The sequence below is a fragment of the Ostrea edulis genome, chromosome 9, assembly GCF_947568905.1.
Source record: "Ostrea edulis chromosome 9, xbOstEdul1.1, whole genome shotgun sequence".
Lineage (NCBI taxonomy): Eukaryota > Metazoa > Mollusca > Bivalvia > Ostreida > Ostreidae > Ostrea > Ostrea edulis.
In genome coordinates this window covers 27,558,450-27,582,336 of record NC_079172.1, presented here as the reverse complement: position 1 = coordinate 27,582,336, position 23,887 = coordinate 27,558,450, and the positions used below count along the sequence as shown (strand labels likewise).

Sequence of the window (23,887 nt, the reverse complement as noted above, 5' to 3'; positions counted from 1 at the left end):
AGCACTAATTTGCACGTTGGTTTCTGTATTGGGGTCAAAATTTAAAACAAAAAATTAATTAAAGGCCGAGGATTTTGAACAACCGGTCGGTTTTCCTCAGGTAAGTTAAGTGCGGGGTGGGACTAATTTTTGGCAGATGTAAAGCCCCAAGCCCGAGGGAACTCTGCTAGCTTGTGAATACCGTCCCAAATACACGGGGTGTTATCTGTGTTACCTGCATTACCTGTACGTTTTTGTAAGATTGAAAAATTCATGGGAGTCATTTCTCTTGCGCAGGTTAATAGAAACGTTGATAATTAAATCTAATGAATAAACATGTAAAAAGTTCGATAAATTTATTTTGTATTTTGTATGAGAACGTTAGTTATTGATAAATTAGGCAGATTGTTCTTTTTTCTAAGTTTTCTTGTATCCATTTGACTGCCTACTGGGTATCCGACGATGTATGACTGCTAAACATACAGTATCTGACGGGAGTTCCTGCGTACTGTGCAGATTTTCTGGCTATGTACAGCTTACGAACTTATCATGGTCCCACACCTCACGATGACTCAACATATTCCAAAACTGTTTAAATTAGAAAGTTCTATTCTGTTTGAATTAGTTTTTCTGGACTGCACACCAGAATTCTTTGGCCACCTAAAGTTGTCTGTGTGACTCGTCCAAAACGCATGGCCAACAAAAACAGACAGGACATTCGGATTTTTCGATAGTTCCTTCAATAACTGGTTCAGACGAAGAATTCGTTCTTCCTCTGGCTTCCAGTTCCAACCATTATACGCAAAAAAGAGCCCTTATAGCGGCGAATGTGATGGTAAATTATTCTTTTTATAGGCCCTAATGTCGCAAATTTTATTGTAAAAGAATTTTAAAGCAATTTATATTTATTATTATATTCACCTGTTAAACTAAAATACCTCACGATACAAAATACGGCGCTCACGCACGATGTGTGCAAAGAAAATTTTGATCTGGCTATACAATATATCCGTGTCAGGGTGGGACTTTGGCACATAAAACCAAAGGGGGATGAGGGGGTACCCACCTTTCTTGTCAGTCAACCTTCAATTTGACACACACACACACACCCCTTGGGAAAAAACCCTGATGCTGCGTCACGTGTCTGCAAGGGGTTTTAAATAGCGCAAGTAATAGCTATCTATATTTCTCTTATTGTCATCAGAGAATGTACTATGAAATTATCATACATTTATCATTAACCAGTCAGTATAATTTCAAGTCAACCGATTCGGAATAGATAGGACCTCAAGTGATTGATCTTCTTGTTCGTCCTCCGATGAAAAATCGTCGATGTGGCTGGCATTTGCATTAATTTTGAGTTCAAAGTGATATCCTTGCATAACAAACTATGGTTCCCCATTCAAAAACTCCTCCAGATGCGAATAAATCGTCTATGAATGTGCTTTTGTTTTGAATCGCAAATCTGAGTGTGGTCTCTTATGACGTCACAAATTCAGGAAATCAGGAACGATAATCGGGTAACGATTTTCTATTCCGACTACCTTTGCACTTCAATTTCTTCGAGTTCATATCGTTATTAATCTTAAAAAAGCATTTTTATGAGGAGTCTATGAAACAAAGTTGATAATTATGGAGAGAAAAGGTATTGTTAAAAACCGTCTCCTATGACCTTTAATGAATCAATTAAACATACAACAGATGCGCCGAGCTTTCCATAAGCGTTTTGGCTGCATATCAAAAGTGAGTAGAAAACCACACCACTGAAAGACCTGGAAATGACAGTATCCAACAGTGAATGGCTCTCTAGATAGCAAAATTCCGCCACTTGGATTTCAAATAAAATCTAATCTTCATTAATAATATCTAATATACATTAAGTTTGATTTTAATTTGAGAATGTGTCAAACAAGTCATGACAGCAATATCATTCATGTATTTGAAATCTAACCGTCACAAAAGCGGCCGAATTTTGCCAGCTCAATCAAACACAAAATTCTGCCACCAAAGCAGTTGTTACCACCATAGCAACACAATATAACTGCTACCAAAGCAGTTTTTGTTTGCCACCATAGCAAACCAATATTTTTTTTTATATATAAACTGCCACCATAGCAGTTGTTGCCATCAAAGCAACGTAATTGTTGCCACCAAAGCAACACAATAAAAACTGCCACCAAAGCAGTGTTTGCCACCATAGCAAACCAATTTGAACACAAACAGAAAATAAATCAGAACCATTACATTACCCCAATTAATACATTATCATATAAGCTGCTTTAATTTAGCTTGCAATGTTCCAAGAAATTGTCTATTACCTTCAACAGAAAGGTGAACACCATCTTTAAGAAACAAATGTGTATGTGAAGCAGTAATTTCAGGGTACTTCACAGAGACACCACCATTTTTTTATGACAAATGTAGCAATGGAGCTATTAATGCGCTTTCGAGACTTTTGAGCCTCATTGTTTGAAATAGTGTATCTCCAATATAATCTGGGAAGAATGTGAGACCAGATAATACAGGTATTTGGCATGATATTCACCAGTTCCAATATGGAATTTTTCATGAACATTTGTTGCCTTCTGAGAGGGATATTAGGAGCACCAATATCATTACCACCACAATGCAAAACCAAATTTTTTTGTTGCCCAAGAACTAACAATAAATTGTCTAAAGTCTGACGTAAATCCTTCCAACGCATACCAGAAATTCCTTTCCATATAACTTGCAAATCCTCCAAAGAAGATGCCTTTTTTAAACCACATCTTATGTCATATTGCTCTGTCCTCTTTATGATTGACGAGCCCACAATCCAAACTACCTGTAAAATCGACAAGTAAATACATGTGCAACTTAACTATGAGGTAGCCATTTCTGGTCTTAGATATGTCTTGTAAGTATTTGATCTCCACCTGCCTCTTATCTGGATCTCAGACACCTGCACCCCAGATATTAGAAAATGTGTTGCAGATCCTATGCGAAATGAATGTGACTTGAAAGTGGTTGTATCTACGTCAAGAAACCGGAGAGCTTTATGTAACGTGCTTGAAAACTGAAAAACTGTAATGGGTTGCTTGATCTGATTACAGAACAAAGGCCCATCCTCATTGGTTCTAAACTGCAAGCAATTCTCAAAACACCTAAATAAAATTGCATGTTCACTGGATTTTTGGACACTGATAACTGACCCATATCCATATTGATCAGGTTTTGAAAATTTGAGATGTATTTGAAAACCATGTTCTAATATTTGGAGATCCTTGAAAGAATGATATGATAGCCAGAATGTTTTGATTTAACTGCTACTTCGCTCACCCTTAACATAGCAAAAAATGATAAGGTAAATGCTGCCGAGAATAACCATTGCTCATAGCTTGAATAGCAGACATGCTATAATGCATTTAAAATCTTGTTCATCAAATAACTGATTCCAGACAAATATGAGTAGGACATTTTTTTCCTTATGAGATAAATATGCAACAAAATTAAGGATATGATCAATTGTAGGTGGCCATGTTTGTGAGAAATGAAACTGGCATCTGAATCCTTTGTAGGCTTTGATAGCATTATCATATGCCTTTAAAGAATGTTTTGATAAGTCTGAATCTATTAAGTGTGAAACTTCCCCAATAAAAGGCTCCAAACTTCTGTAGGTACCTGACAAGTATAATAATAAGCTGCTGGATCCAAATACCTGAATTTGTCCCACTGCAAACGAGAAATAGCATCTGCAACTTTGTTCTTTTTTTCCACTTACATGAATGGTTCTTATTTGAATACTGTGCAATAATGAAACCAAAATCAAATGCCTTAACAAAGACAATACTCTGGGGTTATTGGAAGTTTGTTTGTTAATTATGTGGACCAATGCTAAGTTATCAATATGCAGAACAAGTTTTTGACTGAAGTTGGTGTGCCCAAATATGTATGCCTAAGACAATTGGTATAAATTCTAAATAGGTAATATTTTTCTCTACAAGTCGCATCCCAAGACACAGGCCAACACAAATAAGACCAAGACTGATCAAAAATAATTCCACAACCACATGAGCCTGAATTATCTGAATACAACTGTAGAGTTTCATCTGTCTGCGAAGATAATGATGGAAATGAAGTAATGCCATTAAAATTATCTCGGAATACTAGCAACGTGAACAAGTCATTTTTGATTTCCTTGGTAATTCGAACTAAAAGTGGGGCTTTGCCACCCCAGACATTAAGCCATAAATACGACACGAAAAACCCCTGCCTACTGGTAATGCCTTGCTTACAAATGCTAAAGAACCAGCCAGAGACTGCAATTGTCTTAAAGTAACTTTAGCCCTGTTTATCACATCTCAAATATGATTTCTCAACTCGTTCACTTTGTCTTGTGGTATAAAAATTGTCTGACTGATACTATCAATACCTAGGCCTAAAAATATCAGACAAGTTGTGGGACCTTCAGTTTTATCCTCAGACAATGGTACTGCCAATTCCCTACATATTTCCTGAAATTGATTCATAAGATACAAACATTCACTTGCATTTTACCTACCAACGAATAAAAAGTCATCCAAATAGTGAATTATGGAAGAAAGTTGTGTTTTTCTTTGCAATGACCAATGTAAAAAGGTTGAAAAATTTTCAAACAGTAAACATGATATAGAACACCCCATTGGTAAGCGTTTGTCAACATAGAATTTGCCTTCAAAAGTAAAGCCTAGCCAACTAAAATCCTTTGGATTAACTGGTAGCAATCTAAAAGCATTTGAGATATCTAATTTCGCTAAAAGTGCAGCCTGACCTAAATTCTGAATCAAATTCACAGCCTCATCAAATGTTGAATAATGTACAGTACATAATTCTGGATTAATGAATTCATTAATACTATTTACTTTCGGAGCCGACAAATTACAAATCATCCTCCAACCACCATTTTTCTTGGGCAATACCCCTATAGGACTGCAGTGTACACTGCTAATTGGAGGACTACTGACAGGACCCGCAATTCGACCAAGTTGAATTTCTGTTGCAATCTTAGAAGCAAGTTGTTCTTTGTTATCTACAGCAGACTTCATATTTTTTTTAAAATTAAGAACTGCCTTGGACCAGTATAATTCAATGAAAAAAATCAAAACATTTGAGTTTTCTTTGATTGCTGTCCAATGGTACAGCTTTTGGGGTAGGTTTGGGACTTTGGAAGTTAACTAACCCGGAGACTGAGTAGCTCCTGTTCTAATGGTACTTAAATATTTTATCATGAGCAATGCTTAACCAGAGTGGCGTTTAAGAAATATTTCCATAAAAATCAAGTAAGCATCTGTCCATTCTGAAATGTTAAAAAAAAAATTGACTTTTTAATCTTGTTTAATTTTAAGCATCCCATCCTCTAACACAATGGATTGATGCTCTGTCTCGGAAGTGGGGTCGGCATGTAATATTTTATAAAAATCAACGAACTCCCCATTCCATTTTTTTCACAAACAGATATGGACAAATGTAGACCAATTTCAGAAGTTACACTGACTAGCGGGTTGGGATAATTATTCAGTACAGTACCTTGTCTTGGTACTTCAGGTGAGCTAACCGTAGCTAGGATCTGGGTGCTCGCCTTCATCGTCTGCGCGCCGGTGGATTCCCGACTTTTGGCTCCGTTCGAGGCTACCACGTGCACATTACTCCCTGAAGATCAAGGTGTCTCGTTTACTTCAGCTTCTGTGTGGGTCTCTGCAGCCCGAGATCTTGCGATATAGGACTTTGACCTCGAAGTGGATGCAGCAGCGATGGCCGGAGCTGCCCTAACATACGGCGATTTTGTTTTTCGTCTAGCGCGCAGCATCTTTCAAAAGATTTCTTCTCTGCTGATTTCATGCGACCAACCCGCTGGGAAGTTTCAAGCGAAAATGGGGGAAGCATGCGCAAAGGAATGCTTACGTCATTTTTGAAAGATTAAATGTAAAATTAAAACCCAGTACTACAAGCAATAACCTTTCCGAAATACAAGCAATATTGACATGATAAATTAGTTCGAATCTTAGTCGATAACTTTGTTTATCTTGAATGGATAAACTTTATTAACGCAGCTGAAAATATTCAATGTAATGGATTTTCAAACGTCTAATCTTATTAACATTATAAAATTTAAAGTGACCCTTGGATACTTTCCTTATATGCAAGGTGAAGATAACGAACAGTGATCAATCTCATAACTCCTACAAGCAATACAAAATAGATAGTTGGCCAAACACGGACCCCTGGACACACCAGAGGTGGGATCAGGTGCCTAGGAGGAGTAAGCATCCCCTGTTGACCGGTCACACCCGCCGTGAGCCCCATATCCTGATCAGGTAAACGGAGTTATCCGCAGCCAAATCAGTGTGCCAAGAACGGCTTAACAATCGGTATGAAACACGTCAGACAGCATTTGACCCAATGCGAGGTTGTATTGACGAACTAGATCGTTATAACGACCATAGAATTTGCGAAATGCTGACTTCAATTGAGACTGTTGAAATTCCTGTACCATCAACTTATTGTCAGTAGCTTACCTCGATTTTCTGTGATTTCAAGTTTACTAAAAGTTCTTTAGAATTTTTTAGAATCCACATTTGATTAGCACCACTTCTGGCATATGTAGTCGCACAGTAAGTTTGAAGTTTCTCCTTCACAGCTGTTAACATTTTCGTGAGGAGCAAAGATAGGGGCTTGGTAGAGCACTTACTAGATCCAGCAATGTATCTTTGTTTGTAAGGGTTTTTATGTAGTTTAGGAATCCAGTATAAGTACGGTAACTCATATTCATTCGACCCATTGACTGGAATATTAAATGTGTCTAAAACTGAAGCATGGTTTTGAAGAATTTCGTCTTTTAAAAGGGCAGTTGGAGTATAAGTATGATTACCAAAGGTGGAATTAATGCCAAGTTCGTTTAAAATACAGTTGTAATAATAAGCCTTACAAACAAAGACAATGTTGTTACTAGCTTTGTCAGCTGGAACCAAATCATATTCCTCATGTAACCTATCTAAAAAATTTTTATCACATCTTGTTTACTAAACACAGAAGGATAGATGGTACGTACTTTTGTTTTCATGTGTCTAATGCGGGATCTTAATATTCCTCTTATGCTTTTAACCCATTCTGACAGTGTATCAAGTTCTTCTTTTTCATATTTAGCCCATCGTCTGGCATAATCTTAGACAGAACTCATAATAGAGTTGAAGTTCTGTCGCCAATTAAAAGACCGAGGTTCTCTGTATTTAGGACCTTTAAGAATAAGTGATTTGAGGTCCTCATTTTCAACTATATCAACATCACCAGTAATGACATGTCCAGCTGGACTGTAGTTGAAAGAAGATGAAGAACAAGAACATGTTGGTGGATTACGTATAAGATGGTCTATATCTAATCACTGCAAAGTTTGTTTATAATTGAAAAGTTTGGATGCAAAAGTAGAAGTATAGCTGTAGGAAATACAGGGTGTAGACTTGAACTTGAAATAAGTAGGAATACACGACTGAACCCTTTTATGACGAAGAATGTTGCTTATGTTGACGGCATCTATTCCTTTGTTTGTAAAGATATAGGAATATATTTATATCGGAATTATATCTTATATCGGAATTTTCATTTTCACCCTAGGGGTCAAATGGGGGTCGAAAATGATGCTTTTTAACACAACCCTGGTTCCCAGAACTCCTCTTACAATTTACACAGTAGCCTAATAATCTTTTGGAAAATGATTGCTGGTGTCCTGTAGATGTGCAATAAGGTTTTGGAAAATGATTGGTTGGGCCCTTATATCAAATGTCATACAATGTCAGAAAATGGTCACTAATGGCACAAAAGTTAACAATTCTGTCTTTGAAATAACGTAAAACATTGTCAATGATTGGCTCTTCATCATAAGTAAATTTCAATCGGTCAAGTATAAGATGACTAAAAATTAAAAATAAGACTAATAAAATGTCCAACTAAGAATTTTTCAAATATCCAAATCGCCAAAAAATGATGAATTTGCAGTCAATTCGTACTTCACATACATTTTATTCCCAGTGCTTAATGAAAGAAATTCTGGTGGAGAAATGATAACAACTTTAATAACAGTTTTGATAGAAATATCACACGTCTTTAAATTATCATTATTTATGTCTGTTCTTCCGTAAAACGCAAGGTTGGAACGTGTATATACAAACACACAACCTTCAGATTTATTTCCGTATAATGCAGTAGCCTTCTGTGAAAAGTGAAGATAACGAAAGGTGATCAATCTCAGAATTCCTATAATGAAAACAAAATTAAGGATAGAGCGACGACGGACTCCTGGACACACCAGTGATGGTATAAGGTGCCTCGGAGGAATAGGCATCTTTCTGCCGACCGGTCAAATTCACCAGCAGCCAAATATATTGATGTTTTGAATGGAGTATACCGTAGTCAAAATAAGGATGTAAAACACGGTCTAAAGAGTTGTAGTAATTACGTCAGACAGCATTTCACCCAATGGCGGGTTGTGTTGATATATTAGATCGTTACAACGACCATAGAATTTCCGAAATGCTGATTTTAAGCGAGATTGCTGAAAACCCTCTAATATCAACTTATCTACCTGCCCCACAGTAACTTATAATTCCTATAAAGAATACAAAATTGAGAACACATGCATGGACTGCTGCACACACCAGGAATGAGGTCAGTTGCCTTATACTTGATTGACATACTGTAAATGTATTACATTTGGCTGTGTATTCTATTTAGCGCCTTTGGCGGAACGCAGCTTCCGCTAAATCAAGTACATCGCTAAATGCCATCCGTAAATCTAGATGTTTAATTCAGGAATGCGCTAAATCAAATCTACGCTAAATTTTTGAAAAAAACGATTTCCGCCAAACATCGTACACGCCAAATATAATACGTTTACAGTATGTGACCTGGGCAAGATTTTAGACATTCGAAATGTAGAACGATATTTGTCAGTTCAATATAAAGGTAATGTAACATCCGTTTATCTAAATGGTAAAGTGAAAGGCTCTGGAATTATTATACCCGCACTTTCTAAAGAAAGTTCGGGTATATTTTTGTTACCCTGGTCCGTCCGTTCGTCCGTCCGTCCGTCTGTCACACTTTCTTCTTCCTCAAACTGCTCTTTTATTTCAAGTGGTAACCAATTGATCTTTTGGAATATGATAGGTGGTGTACTGTAGATATATGATAAGGTTTTAGAATATTCAATTTTACCCTGGGGGCAAAACGGGGGTCAAAAAATGACGTTTTTTCAACAAAAACCTGGTTCCCAGACCTCCTCCTACATTTCATGCAGTAGCCCAATCATCTCTTGGAAAATGATTGGTTGGGTCCTATAGATGTGGAGTAAGGTTTCGGAATTTTCATTTTCACCCTAGGGGTCAAATGGGGGTCGAAAATGATGCTTTTTAACACAACCCTGGTTCCCAGAACTCCTCTTACAATTTACACAGTAGCCTAATAATCTTTTGGAAAATGATTGTTGGTGTCCTGTAGATGTGCAATAAGGTTTTGGAATTTTCATTTTCACCCTAGGGATCAAATATGGGTCGAAAAATGACGATTTTGTACAAAGAAACCCTGGTTCCCAGAACTCCTCTTACATTTTACACAGTAGCCTAATAATCTTTTGGAAGATGATTGCTGGTGTCCTGTAGATGTGCAATAAGGTTTTGAAATTTTCATATTGGCCCCAGGGGGCAAATAGGGGCCTAAAAATGACGTTTTCTATCACAAAGCTTGTCACTTAAACTCCGTCTACATCTTTAGCAATAGTCACATGATATTCAAGGAACTGAATAGTAATGTCCTGTAGATGTGCAATAAGGTTTTGGAATTTTCATATTGGCTCCAGGAGGCGAATAGGGACCGAAAATGACGTTTTCTATCATAAAGCTCCATCTGCATCTTTAGGAGTAGTCAATTGATATTCTAGGATTGTTGACCTTGAATGACCTTGAAAGTGGGTCAAGGTCAAAGGTCAAGATCACTTTCTCCTCCTTAAGGTCTTAAGTGGTTGACTTAAAAAATGGGGTCAAGGTCAAAAGTCAAGGTCACTCTTCAAGATGTGGGTCTCCACAAGCGACGCAACACTGAGTATGTACGTCATTCCAAAGGAAGTCTATATCCCCTTCCTTCAAGGGATTCAGAATGATAGCTGTCTGCACCAAGTACTTGCGAGACACAGATAGATGACCGACACTCTACGCATAACTTGGAGAAACAGTCTCCATGGGAAAGCTCTGTCAATGTCAAGGAGGACTGCATGAACCAACCAAGTGCCAATTTACATATCTGCCCAATGTTCAACATTAGGGCACTGGTACTGATCTTTAAGCAATACACAAAATTGACACTCTACACAAACTGATAATACCCCCCCCCCCCCCAAATTAAAACAAATACACATACACAGAAAGAGTTACACATGTACATTTCACCTTCTGTAATATTGTAAACCAATAAATGAATAAAAAATCATTCAAAATAAAAAGGGGGAAAAATTATAAATAAAATAAAATAAATGAATAAGCTAGACTTGCCTGATCAGAAATGATGCAATATCCTTTGTTCAGACTCTGTACTCAGGAAACATTTTCTTTGTGCCTTTGCTCAGCCTCTTAAATCCAAGTGAACTCACTGAAATGACATCCACGTCCACACATGTACACAAATCATCCAACGAGAAAATGCGCAGCTTCCCCTCCTGTCGTCCGTTTACTGCATCCTCAAAAATGAAAGTAGAAATCCCCGCCAACCAACTCTCTCACATGTCACTGTTTCGGATCCTATAAAAAAAAAGCCACTTTATCAATGTACAAGGAGCATCATCATGCATTAAAACACAAATAAACAACATTGATATCATTCAAACTCCATTATTTCTTCTCTTTAAATCATCTAGTATTTAACCTGGTCACATTACCTTTGTAAATATTTTGCTCACTAAAAAGTCATGCCGGGTCAAATGATCATAGATATATTTAGAGAGGGGGGGGGGGGGGCAGCATATGACGATAAGCTGATCATCAACTTTTATCACATTTGTTTGAGCATGTAATTCACTAAAAATTAAACTTGTCGTAAAAAATACACACTGTAACTGCAACGAATTACAGAAAACCTGGATACCAATTAGGGTATCATTCTATCTCTGTAATATGAGCTTGTGAAGTAGATCTTACAGAAACGGATGCAGGGATTTTTGAAAGGGGCGGGGGGTCAGCACTTGATCTTTTAGATACTTTTCACAACGTCCATCCGCTAGCTATGTCTAATATCGCAAAGAAATGAGAGAGAGAGGGGGGGGGGGGTAATCCATTTATTTGCTGAGAAAAATATCGGTAGGAAAAATCTACTTGTGATAGCTTATGATACATGAACATATTCATTTATGTTTTCTCTATGCTGAAAAAAGTAACAGAAGTATTTGAGTACCAATATCTACAATTTTAGAGAGTGTTAAAAAAAATAGAGCTACAGCAGACTCCTGAAACAAGGACATTGAAAATACAATTAAAGAGTGGTTGACATATGCCAAGGACAGAGATGGGGGAGGAGAGCTAAAAAGAAAAGCAGGGAGGAGATCGGGCGAGAGGATTCATCAGAACCGATGGAAAGTGCTTAATTTCTTTTTTAATGGATTAAAACAACTTAAGGTGGGAGATCAGACGAGAGGATAAATCAGAACAGAGAACGAAGGGGCTTTTTAAAAAAAAATTATAATCATATAAAAACAACTTGAGCAGGGAGGAGATCAGCCGACAGGATTCATCAGAACAGATGGAAAGTGTTTTTATATCCGAGGTGAGCAGAGACAATTAAATCAGTTGTTTGTAGAGATGAACTAAACGTTAGAAAGACGTACCACAGTAGCAGTTACATACTAGCCTGCTGAAAATCAACTGTCTAGAAGGTTACGATAAACGACAGTTATTCTGTCTGATAATTCAGAGGATATTGTATATAACAAGGTAGAAATTCGTTTACAGATATTCATAAAAAGGTTAGCTTAACTTTGTAGGTCATTAATGTAACACAATGACACTCAATAGCAATATGTAAACATTTTTTGTAAACCTAGGCAAATTAAGTAACGAGAATATACATCCGTATTTTCATGCTGTAACGAAGCACTTAGATACTAGGCTGTATTGAAATATTGGGGTGGCTAACAATGTACCCCCCCCCCCACCTACATCGGGGATGACAGTGGCTGCTCTGTTGTTGACCTTTTTCCGCTTTTGATCAATTTTCGTATTTCTAGCCAAGGACATATGTATATCGTGCCAAAATAGTCTTGGAAGAATATCCGACCAAACAAGTTTGGTTCAGAGCATAAGCACATGATTTTTTATTTTAGAAAAGAGCAATGAAATTCCTGCCCAGACCTAGTTGAATGACCAGGATATCAGGAGGTGGAAGTGATTTAAGAGATGAAGAATGCGGGGGGGGGGGGGGGGGTCATGCCATTCCACTCGACGTATGGCGTGTCACTGAACTGTTGCTGGAAGACCCATGTTTCTACCTCCATCTTGACTAGTATATACATGAACGCCTGTCCTTTATAGAATTGAGGATTCCCTGATTCAGATGGTTTTGTTACCTATAATAATTTTGTATGGGTCAGTGAAAGTAGTAGATTTGGGGGTAAGCAGTGACGATATCGGGACAGACTGGAGAGGGCATAAAGAGGAAGGGGATTGTATCGATGGTATTAATACAATTGGCACGAGAGATTGCATTTTAATGCATGTGGTAAATGCATTGGATTCCACCTACCGGATTTCATTATTACGAAATCAGAGGCACCCCTTAATGTCATGTTAGTGGCCCTACCGATTATAAAGCTATGTGTTATAAAATGACTCTGTACCTCAGCAATTACCAAATCTTTTGTAGAATTGCATTGATTATGAACAAAGAATGAACAAGACGGAATGGTTGCAGGTCTCTGGCTCTGTTAAATGCGTAATGCCTGGAATGGGGATATTGAATGGAATTTAGGCTCACTCATGATAATTTAGGTGGTGTGGTGCCCTGTTTGATTAGGTTTTGAATGCAAGGTGACGATAACGAACAGTGATCAATCTCATAACTCCTATAAGCAATACAAAATAGATATTTGGGCAAATACGGACCCCTGGACACACCAGAGGTGGGATCAGGTGCCTAGGAGGAGTAAGCATCCCCTGTTGACCGGTCACACCCGCCGCCGTGAGCCCTATATCCTGATCAAGTAAACAGAGTTATCCGCAGTCAAAATTTGTGTGGGATTAGTATTTTGATTTTCTATCTTTAATAGGACCCATTATTACATCCTAACATCTGATGGTGTGGTGATGTTTGAGAGACAATTGACGTGTGACTTATTTCCCGCACCCGCAGAAGACCAAAATACCCTAAGCAGAAGACTTGAAAGAGGTCGTTTCGTACCGAGATAAGGAGATCTGTGGGAGTGTTCACACAACTTCATGCAGGATTTTGATGTTTATGGAACAACGAGTATCAGGTTTTGTGTGGTTAGTGCGTTTTAGGCCTTGGATTGATTTAGTTACCAAGAATACCGCCGCGGTGGTCTAGAGGTTAGAGAGTGTATAGCCTCATAAATACACACGTGTGGTGATTAAACATTGTTTTATAAGGTGGACAAAAATAGTCGAACTTCGGACTATACAAGTTTAAGCATTATACCTAGTTTGAAAGGAATTGTACTAAAGGTAGTTATCAAAAAGAAGTTAAAAATATTAGACTGTAAACGGACGTCGATGAACGTATAGTAATAGCAATAGCTTACGTGAATGACTCAGGTGACCTAAAATGTTATCAGAACAGGACGTTTGTGTAGATTTTATAGCCCTTGGGAGTAGAGATACCTTTACTAATTCTCGGGTGACCGTTAACGCATGTGGGTCTCTTGTTATTAACCAATACATTATTTGTACTTCAATATATTACCCCACACAATAATTAAAGAACTCGATGCTATAATGATTTTACTTTTTTGCCTTCACATTATATTTCATCTAAGCTAGCAGTCGTTATTAGGTTTGTATGTGCTATCCAGGCATCAAGCCTAGAAATATTTACATAAGAAAAATGACGAGTCCGTCCCACAGTACGATTATGCATTATTGTTAAATATCGCAGCTGTTCGTGTTTGGCGAAGATTAAATATTACTGAATCTAACCTTTATCTCAGGAAATTGCAATTAAACTCTGCATCAGGAAAGTTTTTATTCAATTGCTATCTAAAGAGAATATTCATATGCAGTCTAGTACCGGCATGTCATCTTACTTTTAGATCTTTACTATGAAATCTTTCCTATGGTCATGTGGGTTTTTGGGTTGTTGTTTTTTTTTTAAATTATTTTATTCTCCTCAGAAACAGTGGTTTGTAACCAGAGTAGTTTATCAAATCGTTTGGCAAGCAAACATCCCAGATTCGTGAGGAAAATAGCGTATCATGGATTTTGTTATAAGCGTGTTTTCTGAACTTTAACAGAGTTCGGGGTGAACATGTAAAAGTCATGTCTGTTTACTGACCCCCTCCCCCATTTCCAAATTAAATAATTACCGAAAAAACTCTGTAGAAACTTGTGGTTAAACGTTTACTTTTATTGCGAGTTTCTTTTTCGTGATATCCTAGGTTCACCCTATACTTTAGATGTAAGTAATAAAGACATCAGCATTCGAATCAGAATTCATTGTGTCACCTGATGGCTAGGCTATATACTTCTTGAGAATTGTGTGTATAAAGAAAACTATGGACCATTTTCTAACCCCTCCAGATGGACTTCACTCTCCATAGTAAATTGCCAGGGTTGGTTGTAGTGTGCGTTAAAAACACGATTGTATCCTGCGTAGAAATGATTGTATCCAAATGATGTTTGGCCACGGTGGTGGACGGTGTGTATGAAAGTGTTTGCCTCATATCATGTGGAATGAATTTATGTGAAAATTCGTACGTTTACCAATACCCTGCGGATTAGTGGTGAACCCGAAGAAATGCAGCGGGGAAGTAAGATTGAAACAGAACCAATGAAAAGCTAAGATGAAGTTTACGATGCATAGTAAGAGGAATTAACAGATTTATTTCATAATTTTTGAAATAACTAAAAAGGTTAACAGGGAATTTAAGTTTGAAAGGAATTAAAAGGTCATCTCATAATCAATCTAAAAGTTAAGATACAAGTATTTACTTTAGAAGTCCTCCCTATTTAGGATTGGATTGCTGCGATCACTAAAGTCTCTGTTAGTTAAAAAAAATGATAAATCAAACTCAGATTAAAATTGTTGAACTATCATTATTTTATACATACCACACTCCATCCTGTAAGTACACGCATACACGAGATTATGTGTAAATACACGTACATATAATTATAGATGCGTTAATGATGTTTTGCCACATGGACATATAAACCACGTGTGTTCTTTCCATTCTCTACCCATAGGTGTCGCTGCTCGCTAGTTAACACATCTGTCAATGCCGAAATTTTAAAATTCTTATAAAACGCTTTATAAATTCTTATACAAACGTTTAACTTCGCTTAATCAATTTATGATGCAAAATTTTAAGATAAAATTGTTTTACCGCTTGTAAACAAATTCCCAAAAATTTTATTTTAATCAAAATACCCCCTCCCCTCATATTTGGTTTTTTCTTAGATGTATTAATCATTCTAATTCATAAATTCCGTTCCGTTCCGTCCGTCTTCCGTTCCGTGTTTTAGCAACACCCATGTTAGAAAGCTTTTATGCAAATATTAACTTTTTATGCCCCTCTTCAAAGAAGAGGGGCATATTGCTTTGCACCAGTTGGTCGGTCGGTCGGTAGACTAGATGTTGTCTGCTCAATATCTTGAGAACCCTTTCCTTGACAGATATCAAACTTGGTACACTGGTACATCCTAAGGAGTATATGACCCCTCTTAATTTTGAGGTCACATGGTCAAAGGGCAAGAGTCAAACTGGACATAGGAATATACTGTCCGCTCAATATCTTGAGAACCCTTTGCTTGACAGATACCAAACCTGGTACACTGGTACATATTCAGGAGATGACCTATATTGATATTGAGGTCACAGGATCAAAGGTCAAACTGGACATTGGAATATACTGTTTGCAAAATGTTTTGAGAACCCTTTGCTTGACATACATCAAACTTGGTACACTGGTGCATCTTATGGAGTACATGACCCCTATTGATTTTAAAGTCAAAGGTCAAGGGTTAAACTGGACATTATAATATATTATCTCCTATATTTTAAGAATCATTTGCCTGATTGACACTAAACGTGGTACACTGGTACAGCATAAGGAGTAGATGATTCCTATTGATTTTTAGGTCACATGGTCAATCCACTCTGGACATAGGAAAATTGTCTGCTCAATATTTTGAAATGGTTTGGCACTATTATCATTTAATAAATGATGCATGTGTATAACCCTTTTAATTTTGCACCAGGGAGGCATAGCTGTTTTACAAACATTTCTTGTTTGTCAAGTGTTTCTTTAGGAGAAAAAGACTTCACCGTATTGTTACCTTTTCTTGATTGTCTCAGGGTTCAAGTGAGTATGTCCTTTCAAATGAACAAACTTAAATATCTTTTACCCAAGGACGCTTTTTAAGACATTTGGTTGCAATTGGACCAGCGGCTCTGAAGAAGTTAACAATATCAAAAACATTTACGGACAAATGTGATCAATAAAGCTTACTTGAGCCTTCAGCACATCTGAGCTAATTTTATTTTTAATATTTAGAAGAAGAGTTTTACTGTAATTTCCAAACAACGTTTTGTATTTTGCATTTTGATGTATGGCAAAATTAAGACTATATAAATTTACATACTTTTTATTTTAATTTCTAGTTAAACAACAATAATCACCATACATGTACATATGAAATTGGTATACAACTTACATGTACACAGGAGTTTAAATAAACATAGTTCGTTATATAAAATTATTTTTCGTGTCCATGTCATTGTAACTACATCAGGTATATCCACATGTATCCCACCACCAGTTAAGCGAAGTTCTCCTCTAATCACGACAACTATTTTTTTAAATTTAGTTGCCTTTCGTATGTCAATTAGAAAAATGTTGTTGTACTCCATGTGGGTTTGTTAACAAACAAAAAAAACAAACCCTTATCTTTGGTTATTCATCGCCGGACATTTAAGGAAAGCATGTTATCTTTTAATATTGTATTTAACCGTGTATACAGTAAATATATCTCTGTCCAAGGTTGTGTGAAGCGACTAGTGTGGTCTTAGCGTACATGTTGCTTGTTACCTCTCGCTTACAGTTCCACCGCTGGCTAACAGAAATGTGAATAGAGAGCCGAGTGTGCAAGCCTCTCCTGCCAGTACATAGCCTCTCCACAACAAGCCTCTCCTCCCATTACATAGCCTCTCCACAACAAGCCTCTCCTGCCAGTACATAGCCTCTCCACAACAAGCCTCTCCTCCCATTACATAGCCTCTCCACAACAAGCCTCTCCTGCCAGTACATAGCCTCTCCACAACAAGCCTCTCCTGCCAGTACATAGCCTCTCCACAACAAGCCTCTTCTGCCAGTACGTAGCCTCTCCACAACAAGCCTCTCCTGCCAATACATAGTCTCTCCACAACAAGTCCTATGCAGTTTTCCTCCCTGTCGTGACAGATGGAAACTGGGCACCGTAAGGACCCAGGCTGAACTGCAAGGACTCGGAGGAGACTTGACCCCTAGATGCACGACGTGCAAGGCCCACCGGCGTGTGGATATACCCTGACGTCTGCAAACCAAGCTCCCAGCTATGGGTTAAATAAACCCAGACAGAAAATCCGGACAGATGGAGTTCGTCAGCACAGCAAATGCCGTCGTCTAAGGGAGGGAGCATCCCCCCCCCCCCACCCCACCCCAGACAGGAAAACCCTATTTCTGCAGGTAACACGTTGGTCGCAGGGCCAATCACCCTACACTGTAAAAAACCCACACGATTACGGAAACCGAAAAAGAGGCCCTATTCTCCAGGAGGAGAAAAGGAACTAAGTCACAGTAAATAATGCGAAGAAGAAATATTTTGATGTTCTTTCGATCAATTATTTTAGGACACCTAATGCACAAAAAAATGAAAAGATACATTTAAATAAAACCAAAGTACCGCAAACGGTACGTAAGACGCTTGTGAAAATTCATACAATTAAAGAAGATCAAAATCAAAATCCTCATCTTTAATACCCATACAAAAATTCTGTAAAACAAGACGGTACTCACTTCAAAATTAGGGGAGAAGTTCACCGGACAAATCATGTACCCTCCATATAACAATAATTTTCAAATAAAGGGGCAAAACTCCTGCAAGAGAAGTCGAAATGGATCAGAATTGCAACATTATATAGAGGGATCCACAAAAAAGCTACATAGCAAGTTTCAGCTTGATATGTGACAGAGAAATGAAATTAGAAAGAGAAACCCCCGGACGGACAGACAGTGCTGTACCATAATGCATCCCGTCTAAAGACGAGCGTATAGAAATGGATGGATGGGCTGATATATAATTGTTGGCTTAGTTTGTTATAATACAGTACAAAAATAACATTTCTTACAAAATAAGGAACTGGTAAATTTCAGTTGAAATATATTTATTTACCCCCTCCCTATATACATGTAACTTGATGCAAATTTTCCCAACGTTTGGGACTTCATTGAACAATCATGTGGAATAAACTACATTCCATGCATGTATTCATTTACTTATGAAAACAAAAACTGGTGTGACCGGTCGAAAGGGGATCCTTACTCCTCCTGGGCGCCTTATCCCACCTCTGGTGTGTCCAGGGGTCCGTGTTTGCCCAACTCTCTATTTTGTATTGCTTATAGGAGTTATGAGATTGATCACTGTTCGTTATCTTTGCCTTTCATAAGTCTGTAAATCGTTAACTAAGAGTGTCTTAGCTAAACAATCATGTTGGCGGATTGGTTAAGGTCACATGCTTTCGCGAAAATAGCATCAAGAACTCATGCCACGCGTTTTCTAAATATATCATTGCCTCTTCTTATTGTTAGAATTTCCTCTTCCATCTTTTTATGATAGGCTTTTATATACTTTTCACACACCTGTCATTAGACATATGTTAGGCGCTGTCCGTGCGTCTGTCTGGCAGACTGGCTGTTCGTCCATCCGAGATAATGTTTTCCGGACTTTTTTCCGTAACAGATGGATGTACGACTTTGAAATTTGGTCACAATTTCTCCCTCAAGAAGTATAAGAGTGAGTTTGCATTTCAGCTGGATTGGTCCGTCCTTAACATACTTAAGGGCTACAAGTAGGTTAATAGCTTTCCAGACTTTTTTCGTTACAGATACAGATATTGTCCTGATATTTGCACATAAGCTTCCTCTGAGAGGAATACAAGTTCAGTTTGCATTTCAGCTGGATTGGTCTCTCCTTGACCTAATTTTGGGCTGAAAATAGGTCGAACAGTTTTCGGGGATTTTTTCATTAAGGATACAGATATTGCCCTGATATTTAGTCAAAGGCTTCCTCTCGGAGGGATACAAGTGCAGTTAGCATTTCAGCTGGATTGGGGCACTATTACCTACTTTAGGATAGAAGTAGGTCAAACTGTTTTCCAAAAAATGTTTGGTATGATCACAGGTATTGCTCTTGAATTTTGTCACAATCTCCATCTCATAGAAACTCATAATCAGTTCACATTTCAACTTAATTTGGTGCACCATAGGGCTAAAAGTAAATCAAATGGTTTCCTGGACTTTTTATCATCATAGATAGATATTGCACCGACATTTTTTCACAACCTCACTCTAAGAGAAATATATAATCAGTTCACATGTCAGGTGGATTGGTGCACCATGTCTCACTTTAGGGCGTTTTTATTCAAAATGTGTGTTGTATCAATTCAGAGTGCACAATATGCTTCCAGGTTGAATTTAACTGTCCGACGGGCGTATATTGTACCGTTTGTAGTGCTTTTACAGATCTGTTATATTAGAACGAACAATGTCGTTCAATTCTTTTAGAAGTAAGTTGATATGTATACTTTGATGAATATTTTTTATCATTATACAAGATTGAACCGACAAAAAGTCGACCATAAAGTGTTAGAGGCCCTACAAATATAGATTTAAAATGCATAAATATTTTTCTTAGCATTACGCGTGTATTGTCCAATGAATATGGCTCTTCACTAGTCACTCCACCTGCTTCTCCTCTGTAGTAGATTAATATTAGAGGGTATAAAATAGAAATGAATCAAGAAACACTTATATTACCTGTAAATCTACTATTTTAGTGTCTTATCGGTTTATTCAATGTTGGTATGTGTATGTCATATATGTAGCAGAATGGGTTTTTTTCATATTTCAGATCAAACCTTTCGTTTCACAAAATATTGATTTTGAGGACCATATTTAGCATTTCATCAGGAATTGCACTAACTATCCATTATTAATTACCGGATTCGACGACTGCATATAAGCTGTATCATGCGCAAATAAATCCGAACAAACATCTATAATCGTGCAAATAATCCAATCCAATAGTGTTACCTTCCTTAAACATCTGTTCTGAACTGTTATCAACAATCAACATTATTTAATAGGCACGGCAGTGAAGTATTACAATGGGAGATGTAAAGTTGATTTTCTCTTTTGGTTTGATTCTTAATGCCATTGGCGTTGAAAGTGAGTATCAAAATAATTTACCTTTATGCAGCTTTATAATATCGGATAAAGCAATGTCATACAATGTACTTTCTGAAGAAGCATTAAAGCCGAAAGCGCTTACAGTGAAATGTTATTCGAGTTTTGTGTTTCTTGACTTTTCTTATTGGATCTATCTATCTATATACCGTTTGCTTGCAGGTGTAAATGAATGCAAATATAAGAACTTCCGAGGAAACTGTGGAAATGAGCATACTTTCTTAGTTTGCTATAATACACAATGGCATAAAGCTAATGGTTACAGTTTCAGCGACAACCAATATCGGGCATTCAAAGACATTTGCACGTGTGATGACCGCTGTAAGTACTAGGGGGTCGGCAATATCCATCACCAATGTTTTTGTGTCAGTAATTGGATTTAATTTTTGTGCATTAAGTCTTTTTAACTATCATGAAGTTTTCATTGAATTACAGTGGTGAATCCTATCGAAGAATGTCTGAATCCGTATCTTTATAACAGTAAGCATAATATTATGTGTTGTATTTAATAACAATACTCATTTTCATTCATGATCACTGTCCGTTATTTTTATCTATGTCAATTTGATATATCCCAGTAAACTCGAAATAAAACACAATACATAGTCCTTCATATCCATAGTTCGTTATTTTATTGAACATAGATGTCAACGGCATACTAACAACTCAACCTCATGACAGACGACATCATTTCAGTTTCTCCATCGTCATATGGTGTTGATTCAATACGCGAGTGCATGGGGTTGGCCGGGTTGCGCAACGTGAATCCGGTTTATAGTATAGTCGGGCGAATGTTATAAGGTACCTACTTTGTGTAATCAACTCCTCTAAAACCTCTAACATTCCTCAAACTTTGTACAGTTGCTATGGACACATTGAAGATGTGTATGTGTCTTTGTGAAAGTGATCAGACATTTTTCGAAAAATTAAGTGAACTTTGTAATCTTTTAAGCATGTCTTCAATTTCTGTAATCAACTCCTCTTACAGCATTTATTTAACATCCTTCAGACCTTGTACAGCTGTTATGGAAGCATTGAAGATGTGCATGTGTCATTTTGGAAATGATCGGGAATTCTTCGAAAACCTGACATGTAGATGATGATAAGAACATTGAATATATACATGTGACATTTTAAAAGTGCTTTTGTTTTTTGGGGGGTTTTGGGGGTGTTGAAAAATTCTATATTTTATATGTATTTAATTTTTCCAGTATACTTTGCACTACGGTCTCTATGATAGATAACATTTTTTTAAGTAACCCGGCCATTTCTGTCCTTGAATCGATTTATGTTATATTCCGGCTATTTTTCAGTTTGTTGAATCTCAGCCAATTAGAAATTACGAAATCATTGGATTGTATGATAAATTCTGTCCAATCAGTTATCATGAGTTTCAGAAGGATTATATATGGTAAAGGCGTAATCCCTTCCTCACTTCATTTTTTCTTAAGTGCAAGGACACTTGATTTAAACAAAAATGGATACCTGGATTTGATGGATTTTATGGCTTATTTTGGTTGTAAGTACAAATATAAAATTCCTTTAAAAATAAACACAGGGGGCTTGTAGATATCCTAATGTATGATGTTCAAAAGTTGAAATATATGTATATTACCCCTCCCTATATAACTCTAAATAAATTTCCCCCTATGTTTTGAACTCTATTGAGAAATCAAGGGAATACATTACATTCCGTACGTTAGATTAAGTTTTCATTTCCATCATTATTGGAAAAATGTTTGTTGCAGGTGTTGTAATTCCTTTTTGCTTTTGAAAGTGAGCTCTACATAAATTTGTAACATTTTCGACTTCTCCATAACCACAGGGCCAATTTCAACCAATCTTGTTCTAAAGCATCATTGGCTTAAGGAGATTTGAAATTGTTCAAATCAAGGATCACACTCTCTTCAAAGAGGAGATAATCTAAACAAGATATGTTTTAGAAAATTATATGCCCCCTTATCTTTAGATATTGAGCGGACAATATCTTACTATGTCCAGTTTGACCCTTGACCTTGTGTCATGAAAATCAAAAGGGGCCATCTACTCTCTAGGGGCAAACATTGTACCAAGTTTGGTAACTGTCAAGCAAAGGGTTCTTTCGATATTGAACGGATAAGACTGACTTTGATCTTGAAACCAATTTTAGTCAACCAAGTGTTTGGTAACCGTCAAGTAAAAGGTTTAGATATTGAGCGGAAAAGACTTAGTCTACTGACCGACATGTGTAAAACCGTATGCCCCCTCTTTTGCAAGGGGAGGAGGGGCATGAAGATAGTGAAGAAATAGTGACACCTTATGGAATCTTCTTCTCAAGAACCAGTGAAACAGACAAGGCAAAACTTAAATGTATTTGATTCTCGATTTCCCACAAAATCTTGGTTTTCCCTTTCAATGATGAAAATCTACTGTCTAATGTGTTGAAAAGGTTTCACAAAAAATTAAGGCTATTCATTACCACAGAAGCTCATTTTAGAGAGTTTAATATCTGTTTTGTAAACAAAGATTGCGGTATGTCATTGGTTTTGAAGTTTTCAAAAGAAATTGATATCGATCCAAATTTATTAAGTCCATCACATTTTAAGTATTCTTTAGGTAAAATGTGTCATCTAAAAGTTACATTTTTGACTGTGTAAAATTAAGATGCTTTAAATTACAAAATTAACATTTCACTGGTTTGTTTGTCAGCATAAAAAGACTCGAGTCTTTGTATACATAAACCGGAATCAAAGCTAAGATACTGCTCTTATCCTTGCATTCAGAAGGTCAAAATTTTGGCTGTCAACATTAAATGAGTTATATTTTTAATGTTTAACATAAAAAAAGAAAATTATTTTTGTCAAAAAACGTTAACCAATCCCTTTATTGAATAGAGATTCAAAATTGTTCATATTATGGCCTCCTGGAGTGGGGGGGGGGGGTGCATAAAAAGGGGATCAATGATTTACATGGTAATATATGAGAGAAAATCTTCTCATAACCAATAGCGCCATGATTAGCCATATTAATAACTTACAGCTGAGGTCATACAATTGGTGTTCAATTCTATCAAATTATCTTCAGAACCGGTCGCGGTAGCTCAGTGGTGGAACGTTTGCTTCGTAACCGGGAGATCGTGAGTTCGAACCCCGCTCGAACCATGGCCGCGTTAAACCTAAGACGTTAAGAGTAAAGGTATAGAACTCT

At 37.1% G+C, this 23,887-nt stretch overlaps 1 protein-coding gene across 1 annotated transcript in view; it reads left to right on the top strand.

Annotated features, from left to right (window-relative positions):
* The first annotated feature begins 20,500 nt into the window (after positions 1-20,500).
* LOC125657672 (uncharacterized) overlaps positions 20,501-23,887 on the top strand; it is a 16,544-nt gene continuing 13,157 nt past the window's right edge. Inside the window, exons 1-3 of the mRNA XM_056150021.1 lie at positions 20,501-20,683; positions 20,864-21,022; positions 21,137-21,181. Coding sequence (XP_056005996.1) covers positions 20,623-20,683; positions 20,864-21,022; positions 21,137-21,181 — 265 coding nt within the window. The 5' untranslated portion in view covers positions 20,501-20,622. The remainder of the gene's footprint in view (positions 20,684-20,863; positions 21,023-21,136; positions 21,182-23,887) is intronic.